This window comes from Mobula hypostoma, chromosome 9 (genome assembly GCF_963921235.1).
Source record: "Mobula hypostoma chromosome 9, sMobHyp1.1, whole genome shotgun sequence".
Lineage (NCBI taxonomy): Eukaryota > Metazoa > Chordata > Chondrichthyes > Myliobatiformes > Myliobatidae > Mobula > Mobula hypostoma.
Window position 1 is genome coordinate 114,722,826 of NC_086105.1, and position 13,006 is coordinate 114,735,831.

Here is a 13,006-nt window from a genome sequence, read left to right on the forward strand (position 1 = left end):
TTTTGGGGGAGAAGGCGGGAGAGTGAGACAGAGGATGGACGAGGTGCTGTGAGTCTGCTAACGGGGTCGGATCCCGAGCGGGACGTTCAGCGAGGAGACGGAGACAGACTCGTGTAGAGCGTCTGGTCGACCACCGTTGTTGGTCCCAGGCGGCCGGTCGAGGTGGTCCGAGGGGTCGCAGGGTGAAGAAGAAGGTCGTTGAGCTCCAACGGTTTTGTGCACGAAGAGATTGAACTTTGATAAGTGTGGCGCCTTTTATTTTCCTTTTATATTTTATTCTCTTTTAATTATATAGTTCCAGTAATATCTATAAACTAAATCATTTAATTGCATCTGGTGTATTGTCTGTTATTTGGGTGGGGTGGGGTACCTCACACAGCATCCACACAAACGAATTATCCAGTTTGGCGGGGCCAAGGCTGTTTCCCTAGACAACAGCCAGCCGAGCGAGCCGAGCGACCCCGAGGGTGGCCGGGGGGGGCTACATTTGCAAGGATTAACATTCCAGTCTCACTACAAAGGACTGTGTACTAAAAAATATAGACAGGCATTCCAGTACAGTGCTGAAAGAAAGTTACCACAACAGAGGCACTGCATTTCAGATGTGATGTTAACTGAAGGGCACACTTGTCTTTGCAGAAGAACATTAAACATTATGACTCAGAGAAGCTGGACAATTATCCCTGATGCGTAGCCAATATTTAAACTTCAGTCAACTTCAGTAAAACTGATTAGCCGGTTATTATATTTGCTGTTTGTGTGAATACACTGTGTGTAATTGGGTAAAACAGCATGGTGATTAATTCACTGTACTAACTTTCAAATGCTTCAATTGCTAAGATCAGACATACTGTAGGTTCAATTCCTTCCTGAGCAACTAAAGCTTTTAAGTTCGAGTAATTTGAAAATATAAATGCACATAATGTTTGGGCAAAGTAAGTTAGTGTCTTAACATTCACCGGAAAACTATTGGATTCTTATTAAGGGAATTGATCTATTGGCATCACCAAGTTTGGTTATGTGTTACCACACTCAATACGGTTCTTAATTGTCCCTGAAACAGCCTAGCTAGCGACCAATTTTGAAATCTATTGCAGATGCCAGTCTTGCCAGCATTGCCCCCATTGAGTGAACAAAGCAAATTTGACTGCTGCATGTCCTATTATTTCTTCAGGGATGCCCGTAATAATGAACATTGCTTTATCAATGCAAGTCTTTCTTTTGCCATCTATACGTGTAATTTAAAGAATTATTCTATAAAAATCTGATGAAAGCACTTGCTTTGGAATCCAGATACAAGAGTCATTTTCCTAAAAGAAAGATCTATTAATGATCAACACTATTGTTTTGATTGCCTTCTTCTAAACATACTTAAAGTAAGAACCTTCGAAATAGCCTGAGTAAACAATATAGCCCCTCAGGCTGTTTCCACCATTTGGTAAGATTATGTTTTAATTTCATTATCCTAAATGATCACTATACCTCCAAATATTTCTAAGGCTTTCTGTTTTTGTTACAGACTTCCAGCATCTACAATTATTTTAAATTTCAGTAACAGAATAACATTGGAGTAAATAGTTGAGATACACAAACAGAGAAAAGACATTTCCTGTATTTTCATAAACTCTAACCTAACTAACTAATGAAGAAAAATAAATCCAAACTATCAGTGAGTATCCATATTGTAATTTTGGGTAATGAAAGTGCTCTTTTACAGTTCAATATAATGTTTAAAAAGGAATATTTTATTTCAAATAAACAGAAATTCACTTTAATTATTCAGAAGAAAGCCCGTTTCATGCCAAACCCCCTGGCTGAAAGATCACGACTTTGGTAAGCGTATGGCAAATCTCTCATTGCCCATCTTTTTGACCAGTTCTAACTGTTAATTCCAGGGCTCCAACATGACTACAAATGACAGGCAATGGGACTCAACTTTAAAGACATATAAAAACAAATATATTTGCGAAGGCTTTCTTGGATATCAAATACATCCTGACCAGTACTCTTCCCCTCTAAACCATTTGCAGAAATAATCAATTACAAAAATAGGTGGGACATTTTAGTCTTTCATTAACACTCACCCATAGCCCGACATGGAATATCAACAGTTTTGTCTACTTCACCCTGAATCCTTCTGTTGGGCTCTTCAGTAAAATATGGTGGTGCTGCAGAAGAAAAATGATGATTTTAAATAAAAATGATATCCAAGCAGATTTCAAATTTAAAAATTCAGTATATTTATAATATTCCCTAGATATGGTCCCTTGTCAAAAATAACTTCAAAGGACCTCTCTAGGATATAGGGCACTGGGTAACCTTCAACTAGATCAACAACTCCAACACTGATCTAACTTAAGACTATATATGAAGTGGTACTCAATGGCAACCTTAGTCACTGAGTGCCAGACACACACGTCTGTGGTGATACCACTGATGACTAGATCCTTGAAAACACATCACAAAAGCTGTCTCAACCCTGATCCTATAACCCTTTACAGCAACAGGCCTGATAACAGATCCAGTCCTAACAAGGCATCATCGATTCTGCGACTTAACAGAAGATCATAGAAGAGTCATGATTTTTTCAGCACTATATTTAGGAAGCAAAGTATTAATATTAATGAAAATCCAATATTTCTACTTCAACTTATCCCAAAATACAGGAGAAGAATTGTAAGAATTACTTTCACAATTATCTTTGCTGGTATAACATCTTTAAAAGATTTTAACTGGACTGGTGCATCAAGAAACAAAATTGTTCATTTGCTTTGGAAGAACCCTGTTTTTAAAGTCTTGGCTTTAGTTCTCATCAGTCAACATTATAAAGTCAATGTTATCAATAAAGTGCTGTGAATAATTATCCCCCTTTCAAACTGCAGAGGATTAAACTCAGTGTTATTACCTATTATGGACACATAGGCATAAGCACGAACAGGAGGAACACTGCTACTCTGCAACGTGGCCTCACACTCATACTTTCCAGTGCTGTTTGAGGTTGGATTCAAGATCATCAAACGTCTTCCAAAATCATTCATCCCACTTTTCAGTTTCACACCATTTCGTTTCCAGGTAATACTCAGTCTATCCAAAGGCCTGTTGGAAAGGACATTAATTCATATATTAACATTCAATGACCAGTCAATTTTATTAAATTGACGTGAGGAAGTGAGCTGTAAATGAATTAATCAGACTTTGTTGCCAAGAATAATGGAGAGTTTAATGGCACTCAACCACAATTTAACATGCATATTGTCCAGCATCTCGTAGGCAAATAAAGATAGCCTTGAATTGCAAATCACAAGTTATTGGATGATTCGATGCACTCTTTTGGTCTAACAAAATTCAGCTCTTCAGTACACTACGAATTTCACTAAACTGCTGCACTTACACATTAATCACTAATTAAATGGTGTGGAAAATTAGGACTGGAACCTAACAAGCATCTGTTTTATGATTAGATTTACGATCCTATAATGTCCCTAAACCTCTTAAACCCAGAAGAGGAACAACTTAATTAGGTAATTTCAAATTGCACATAAGCATTGTTCAAGAGCTGATTTTCTTTCTGAAACTTTGCTTCTGCCTCTTCCTTTTAATAGTTTCCCCCCTTTCTTTCTCTTTCACTTCTTGACTTGATCCCTTTCAAGTCACTTCCTTCTCAGTCCTTCTCATTTCTTTCTCAATGCCCAAATCCCTTACAGTTTAAGAATACACTTCACTAGTTTATTGCTCATTAAAGTCATAGATGCCTACACCAACTTGCACTTCCAGAACCTGACAGAACAACATTACTTTGAACATAGAACTGAGGAAAAATATCTCAGTAATGGAGTACAAGTATGATCCCAGCAAAATTTGGGCAATCCAACCAAAGTAGTAATTTGCAGGTCATTTTCATCCAAAGATTGTCTTAGAGAAAATAAAATTAATATAGAAAATGGATTGAAAGAGTCATGTCTATATTTTATAAGTAGCTAATATTGGTGTTGCTCCGTGAGGCTGTATCCAGCTTACCAGTGTAGACGCCATGCAGCATAGTCCAGTGCAGAGTCGGTCTCAGCTGCACTCACAAAAATATTTGGTTAGTTGGTGAGGACTCTCCCCAGCTTCAGAAGGTAGAACAACATTCTCACACTTAAAAATTAAGGACAATAAAACTGACTGAATTAAATACAGGAAGGTCTCTTTGTTGTTCTGGCAGTAGCCACCTTCCTCCTGTTTTTTAATGAGATGGCTAATACGCATTTGGCTTAACCCAGAGATAGAAAACTTGCAGTAGCTAGAGTCCTCCTAGCTAGCAACATCATCTGCAATATGGAAGATCTTCAACCAGAGTTAATTCCCTACCAATGCCAGATCTCAGGAACTTCACAGAGGAATGCAGATATGTCTAACAGAAGTGCTGGTGCATGGGCACAGGGTTTGTCTTATTTTTTTCTAACAAGGAATCTCTGTTATACTGTTTTTCTGCTATAGGCCTTCAACACATCATCGGCACTAGCCTTCTGCTGGCAGGGACAGTTATACAGAGAGGTGCTGGAAAAAGGCCAGCAATACCATGAAGGACCTCACCTACCCTGGTCATGGACTGTTTGACCCACTCCAATCAGGAAGGAGGCTACATAGCATCCACGCCAGGGCCATCAGAATCAAAAATAGTTACTCCCCCCCCACCCCAAAGTAGTAAGGCTGGTCAACACCTCCACCCACAAACCTCCCCCCCCCCACCACCACCATCATTACTTTATCATTTCCTGTCAGAGTCATCTTATGTAAGACACTCATGTGCCTAGCTTTCTTATGTAGTTATATTTAATGCACTGTGCTCTTTACCTTATATTTTGGGCTGCATCAGATCCAGAGTGGCAATTATTTTGTTCCCCTTTACATTTGTGTACTGGAAATGACATTAAACAATCTTGAAAAGCACCTACTTTTTAAAGCACCACTCAGAGAGTGTATCTCAGTGTCACACACTACCAATCAAAGTTTCATTTTTATAAGTGGATATCCCAATTTCTGTTTCACCTTTGGGTACCGGTATAATGCTGGCAATATTACTGGAGGACCTATGCTTTAATTATAACCACAAGAAATTACTACAGAATGCGCATCATAATTCAACTAAGCTAACCTTGGCATTTGCTAGAGAGCTTGCTGGATATGAGAAATTACATTATGAGATTTTGTATTTGCAATGGTTTGTTATCACTTATTTGAACAGCAGTTAGACAACAAGTGCACTGTACCAACTGACTGGCTGCAGTTCCTGAGTTTAATACATCATTTAATCATTTGCATTCTTCAGCTTAATGCAGTATTCAGTCTACAGAGATCTCTCGTGTAATGATCCATTAATACTTGGCTTCAAACTGGTGTTATCATTCCAGACATCACAGACACTTATGATAGAAATAATGAAAGAACTTCCAAGACAGCCTTGATGGAAGTACTGCAGATATCGGAGAATTCAAGAACTCTTTAAGATAAAATGCACATACAGTGATTATATTCAAACATTATGTTTCATATTATGCAATGGTTTCAAGGCTTGAATGAGCAAATGTAATGAAAATATAATTTATAATTACAAGGGCAAATATAAAAATTTACTTGATTAAATCACTTTTTTCACAATATTCAGAATCACTTGTGCACCATCAGTCAACTTGCAATATCAGAATATTAAAACAAAACAGATCTTTCATTGCAATTTAGAACGTGATATGAATTACATAGTTCAATGATGACCATTATTTACTGCCACCAACAATAATGTTAGGATTACCACATACATCTCTAAAACAATAAATGACAAGAAAGAAGATAGAAAATGTTACACCATAAAGCACAGTTAAACTTCACTCTAGAACATTATTACTGAAGTACTGCAAAATGTGTTATAAACTAACTAGAAATATGTCAGAAATTGATTGAGTTCAGTGCACCAGCATGCATTATGAAACCAACACAGTTTCAGCGCCAAATTCTTGAACAGAGCAGAACTTTATTGTCTTTTAAATATAAAAATAACTTTACAGACATGAACTGAGTACATATTTAAGCAGATTATTAGTACACATTGCCTTTCTGAACTTTGTGAAAGTCTTTAACTCCGTCAAGCAGGAAAAATTGTGGATCATCCTCCTCACATGAGTACCCACAGAAACTCATTTCCATCACAATGGCATAAAAGAATCCCACAATGGGTCCAAAAGAGAGCCAATCTTAATAAAGATCAGTGTCAAAAAGGCTGCAGAATTGCCTCAACATGTTTTTCTAACTTTCTTATTGCACTCAACTCGAAGAAAGCTCCTATGAGAGTTCAGCTGGTCATCAGAACTAATGGAAAGCTTTTCAGTCCATGGTCATTACTCCAGAAGCAAAGTCACTTGAGTCACAGAAGCCTTACTATAGTATGTAAATGACATTTGTGCACACTGCAAGGTTGAATTCCAAGCTATCATTGACTTGTGCAATTAAGTATTCAAAGGGCTGGGTCTTATACTCAGCATCCCCAAGAACAAAGCTTCTCCAAACCTGGTGCTCTGATGATAAAGTTTGCAGTGAGACCGTTGAAAATGTGGACCATTTCTCATACTCACAAGAGTTACCTCAAACGAAGGAAGCTATCAATGAGAAAATTTCATTACCACCATTAAGGTGCGAGCATGCCACTTGGACAAATGAAAGTCAAGTCCTCAGACTCAGCACGAAAATACTGGGTAACAAGGATTCCTGCCTTTCTTCTATGCACTTGAGACCTGGACAGTCTACCCTAGGCACCTCAAAGCACCAGAAACTCCTGAAGGAATAAGCAAAGTAATACCACTGTCCTTTCCCAGCCTAACATGCCCATCATCAAGTTCTACTTGACTCCGCTGGGCAGGTCACATTCTTAAATTCCCAAGACCAGAATTCTGTTCTGAGCTCTATTACAGAAAATGATTACCAAGCAGACAGATGAAGAGACTCGAGGCCACCTTGAAAAACTGCAAAAGCCCAAATGTCTCTTCAGAATCCCTGGCCCATGACCATTCAAAGTGGAGATGTACAGTACTGTATATATGGCACATAAATAACCATATAACAATTACAGCACGGAAACAGGCCATCTCGGCCCTTCTAGTCCGTGCCGAACTCTTAAATATAGCTAGGGTGCCCAAGACCTTGGCACAGTACTGTATTTGTCAACTTGGAGCAGAGAGCAAGTTTGTAAATCATCACTCACATATGTCATGAAATTTGTTTTTCTTTTTTGCAGCAGCAGTAGAGGTCAATACAAAAAAATGACTGCAGGACTGTGCAAGAATCCTAGGCACACTAGTGTATATTATATATACACATACATATACACTTAAGACTTTTGCACAGTAATGTAACATTTATGTTGGCTGTCCATAATAAAGGCCTGTTAATGCATCAAGGGGAAAAACATTAACCATATTGATTAATACGCACACAGCATTTAAAGATAATGAAACATGTATAAATGGCCAAAAGTGGACGCCACTGCCCACTCTGTCAGTCCCTTCCTGCCACATCTGGGGAATATCAAGCGATTCCCACCTTAGCCACCTGAGGACCAGGACACGTCAATCTTAATCCTTAGGGACTACCTGATAAAGAGGACCAGAATGAAATTAGACTTGTCTCAGTAATCAGGGATTGTAGTCAATATCAGTGCATACTGTATTTTTCTTTGTAGTTGCGAATTATTGCACTTGCAGCACTTTATTTATTGTTTCTTTCTGATTTATATTTAAAGAAAACATATTTCAGAAATCTTGGCCTTGAGTAGTGTGTTCTATGAGTTCAGTCTCTGAGCTGTCAGACAAATAAGAGCAACAATTTCTGCATGTCACCCAAACAGATAATGCCAAAAATGATGGAAGAGTTGATTACAAGGAAATGACAGGTAATAGCCTCTCTGTGAGGCTCTGGATCATCATTCACAGGGTGAGCTTCTGTAGTGGGCCTGACAGTGGCCACAAGGATCAACATGTTGACTAGTGATAATGAATGTCATTTGGTTGTTAATGCATGAAAGGTTAAAAACATTAACTGTACCAAGATGCTCAAGGAGGAAATAATATACCTATGTCTCAAGGAATTAAAAGAAAAGGGTGTGAGAAACGGATTGAGGAGAAGTATGAGTAAAATAAGGTTTAACAAAGAACCAAAGCAATAATTAGAACCAGTGTGAGGTGTGGGAAGAGACAGACCAGACCAGTGACTACCCAAAATCCACATATCCTTAAAAGCAATTTTCAGAATAGTGAGATGCTCAAGGAGATCAATTCAAAGATTAATATATAACACTTCAAATTTCTCCTACTTGTTGCAGTTTTGCCCCAGTGTTGAATATATGAATTCTGTACCCACCCCAACTAATCTGATATCATCTGCAAGTATAAATTGTGAATAACAGTCTCACATGTGGAACATAGAAAAACATAGAAAGCCTACAGCACAATACAGGCCTTTCGGCCCACAAAGCTGTGCTGAACATGTCCTTACCTTAGATATTACCTAGGGTTGCCCATAAATGTGCAAAACACTGAAACAACAACAGATATAAGTAGACAGGCTACTTCTCTCCCAAGAGCTTAAATACTTTCTGAGATTGTGAGAACATAACCTGTAACTGGTGGATTTTCTACTTTCATCCACACACACAAATAAATGAATATAAATTTTATCTTGCCTTATATGTGAAGATGTATAGAAAGAACAGAGAAAATATGGTTAAAAGTGTCAAAAAGCCTTGTTACGAATCAGAACTTAAATAATTAAGCACTCACCAACAATGACCTTGCTTGATTTCCACTAACCTTGCATCTGCAATGCATTCAAGAGTGACCTCACTAGTGCCAGCCACAACACTGGTGTTTTTTGGAGTGACAACAATCCTGGGTGCCACAGGGTCAGCTCGATCTGCAGTATTTGAAATGGTCAGCAACGCCACGAGCCAAGTCCTTCCATTCTCTGCTTTCCAACTGGGTGACCACGTGGGGCATCATCACATATGAGGCCCCAAGATAAAATAGAAAATCTTGCCCAATTTTTCATCTCCTGATAATGATAATGAGGATAACGGTACTGAATCCACTATTTAAAGTGGGACAAAAGGAAGGTTGTTTAAGTAATGAGGCAACAACCATTATTAATTCTTGAACTTCCTTTGTTAATAGTAAAGATTTAGAGAGTTTGTTTCATCAGCAAGTGTTGTCAAAAGCATTGTAGAACAACTTTATATCAAATATCTGATTTGGAAAATGAGGAATCACAGGAGGACCAAATTATGGTCATTAACTTGCTGCATGTTACCATTAACATGTGAGGGGGGGGTTGGAATGGGGGAAATTGGGAAACTATTTTCATTGAGAAGCAATTTCCGGCATTGGTGGTTAGAACAAATCACAAAGGTATGAAGGCAAGTGATTTACCTACCCGATAGATGCTCTTATCCAGCACTTCACTAGGAAGACTGTATGGTCTAGAGAGTGGCTAATCACTGATGCCCCTGGAGCAATGCAGGTCAAATTCACCTCCAGTGCTCCAAAAGGAGCAACAGAGAGAGAATAATGTCATTACGTGCACCCACCCCAATGTAGAAAATGAGTCAGGGCCGCAAGGCTAACTTACAATTAGAAATGCTGAGTAGAAACTCCATCCTGATGCAAAATAACATTGAATTGTTTATTGGTGCATTTCAATAAGGAAGAAAAAACGTTTAATTGAATTTTCAAACAATTGAATGATATTTTAACACTCCAGATTTCAATTCTAAGATTAATCAGAGATTTATTTTATAGTTATTGTCCTCTTTTAACATGATGATTTTGAGATTTTGATCAGAAGTTAGTCTCTGTAAGATTAAAACTGTGACTGTCAGAGAACATGTATAGAACACATATGTGCATGCCAATGAAATGTGAGTTTTCATGAGATAAAAGAGAGGAGGTTTTAATCCAATACAGAAGGGAATCTGCACAGAATCAGAAGATCCTAGAGGAACAAGAAGCATGACTTCAGAAGGAGGAGATTCTTACATCTGAGTAGAACTAATCCTATTATCTTAAAGAACATGAAGCTAGTCAATTTACCTATACCAAGACATAATGTGCTCGTCTAACCTGGAAATATTGTTAGTTGCAAACATATAGCCTTGAAATTAATAAATTGACTTTCCAAAGCTTCTAACTTACAGTTATCCACAAATTCAAATTCTAAACTGTGAATTAGAATTAGTTAGCAATTACTGCTGAATTACAGTGCCATAACCTCTGCAATCACTACTGTAACCATTTATCATTAACTTCATAACTTAATTAATACAATGCACAAATTATTTGCTTATTCAATATTTAAATACTATCTTGATCATATGGTTAATAATTGACTCCAAGTTCTGACCTATAAACAGCAATGAAGAACTAATCTGTTCTCTCGTTAAACTCTTTGGATCCTAATTGGAGGCTGGTCATGGAGGGAGATGTAAATCAGACAAAATATCATTTTTTTTGCATTTACGTTACACTATGATTAACAAAGTTTGATAGTGAACCATGTTAGGAGATGTTGGAAAGACATCCAAAGTCAAGGTAAATAGGCAGATTAATTTAAGGAAGATCTTAAAGGAAGAAAAAGCCACAAAGCAGTTTAGGGAGCGAGCACCCCAGAATCTTGGCAGCTTAAGGAATGAGCCATGACAATGCAGCAATAACCTATGGAAAAAAGGACTCTGAACTAGAGGAGATCATATCTCTCAGAGGGATTAAGGCTGGAAGAGATTACAAGCAAAGGAAGAGGTAAAGTGACAAGGAAGATTTGAAAACAAGAGGATATCAGAATTATGATGCTGCTTAGCCAGGGGTCAATATAACCAATAGTTATGTTAGAACACATGATCTAACATAGTAATACCGCATAAATTCTACCTTATTGACAAATGGGATTTCAGTCAACTTGATCTACAGTCAGGATGGAATACAATTAATCTTTAGCGAATTAATTTCTATCGGGAAGAAATGTTAAGTTTGCCAGCACTGAATGTTGGGTAAGCAGTTACACAATGTGTGGATAATGATGAAAATAAGAGAAATAACCATGGCATAGAGTGGACGGTTATCAGCATATATGCAGAAACTGATGCCATGCTTTTGAATAACAATGCTGAAAGGCAGCTACAGAAGGAGAGAGAAAAAAAAACAAAGGAGCTAAGGATGGATCTTTTGGATGCCAGAGGTAAACTGCAGAATGAGAAGCCAGATCAAGCAATTACCTGACTATGACCAGAAGCATAGGAACAAGCATCGCTAGTCAGCAATTAGATCGGCTTAGAGACTGAAGGATCCAGGTATTATTTGGGTGCTGAGTGTGTGGAGTTTGCACATTCGCTCTGTGACTCTGAGAGGTTCCATCAGATGCTCTGGTTTCCTCTCATATGCTGAAGACAAACTGATTTAAGTAGCTGTTCTAAATTACCCCTTAGCTTAGGTGGGCAGCACAAGAATAATTGAAAGAAAATAGTTCCCAAGGCTAGCTGGGAAAGGGATCTAATGGGAATGTTAGGAGTCAGAATGGATGCAATCAGCCAAATGGCACCTTCCATGACCTAATAAATAAGAAGGGAATCTAGACATGCATGTTCCAACCCACATAAGCAATGGTGAAATGGCTTTGGAGGAGTTTGAGGTGATCAGTCTGGTTAATCCCGAGACTTCTTTGATAAGTAGTCGAGCATTCCTCTGACATTTTTGTTAATGTGTTCTTACAACATATCTTTGCTTCAATATTGTCAAGAGTCAGCAGCAATCACTATTACAAATCTATTAGTCTGTGGGAGGCAATTTAAGTGAGAAAGGCCAACCTTTCTCATTTAGCTTTCTGATTTTTAAAATAGGCCCCTGGGACAAAGGTCATTAGAAAGTTTATATGTCATTTCAAAGGAAAAATGTAAAATAATTCATTATTTAAATTGCTGAAATGCAATTTTGTATGGAGTGTGTCCCTGAATGAACTGGTGGACAGCTGGAGGAAGAGGCTGAATTTTAAAATTGCAATACTGTATACAAAATTTACTGTTATTATGGGGAACAGAAACAGGTTAGTCTGAATAACTAATGGGATTGATCTCCTTAGTCCCTCCTGACAACTAGCAGTACCTGGTGATTGGTAGCTCAGAATCCATGGGTTGCAGTCTTCAGTTTTTTCTGATTAACTTAAATCAGAGGCAGTGGTTTCATTTGTCGCATCCTGTATTCCCAGTTGGTGCCACTTCTCACTGGAAGCACTCAATTGGTGAGTTGGAGTTTTACTATATGAAGAAGGATTTCACGAGCAGTACAAGATCATTTAAAGGCTTTTAGTTGACTGCAGTAAATGGAGATGTACACTGTTATGCAGGTCACCTCAAGCAAACAACTATGTAGCCCATGTTGTTTTTGAGTTTATCAATGAAATGCTATTACATTTCAGAGAACAGCGGACACAGCTAGGTCTGTGGCATAACAGCTGTCTCCAATGCAAAGCAAGGGAGGATGAAGACGGCGGTGGGGAGCTAACAGTGATAGGCTTCCTCCAACCTGATGGCATGAACAACAATTTCTCCATCTTTCCCCCTCACACCTCTCATTTTCTATGCCCCATTCTGACTACATGCTCACCCTGTTGCTTTGCCTCACCTGCCCATCATCTGCCGCTGGTTTCTCAGCTGCTGTTGTTTCCCCTCCTCCTTCCATGGTTCACTGTCCTCTCCTATTAGATTCATTCTCATTCAGCCCTTTATCTCTTTCGACTGTATCCTCCCAGCATCTTATCTCATCACCCCTCCCCCACATCCACCTTCTCCCTCACCTGATTTCACCTATCACCTGACAGCTTATAGTCCTTCATCTGCCTCCCCCCAACTTCTTATTCTGGCTTCTGCCCTCTTCCTCACCAGTCTGGATGAAAGGCCTCAGACTGAAACATTGACTCTTTATTCCCTGCTATAAAT

The 13,006-nt window shown here is 38.5% G+C and overlaps 1 protein-coding gene across 2 annotated transcripts in view; it reads right to left on the reverse strand.

The window, feature by feature from the left end:
- Positions 1 to 13,006, reverse strand: part of sdk1a (sidekick cell adhesion molecule 1a) — a 779,580-nt gene that overhangs the window by 278,044 nt on the left and 488,530 nt on the right. For both annotated transcript variants that reach the window (XM_063058961.1, XM_063058960.1), the window contains exons 7-8: positions 2,906 to 3,096; positions 2,085 to 2,168 (exon numbers count right to left, since the gene is read on the reverse strand). In XM_063058961.1, the coding sequence (XP_062915031.1) occupies positions 2,085 to 2,168; positions 2,906 to 3,096 (275 nt within the window). The remainder of the gene's footprint in view (positions 1 to 2,084; positions 2,169 to 2,905; positions 3,097 to 13,006) is intronic.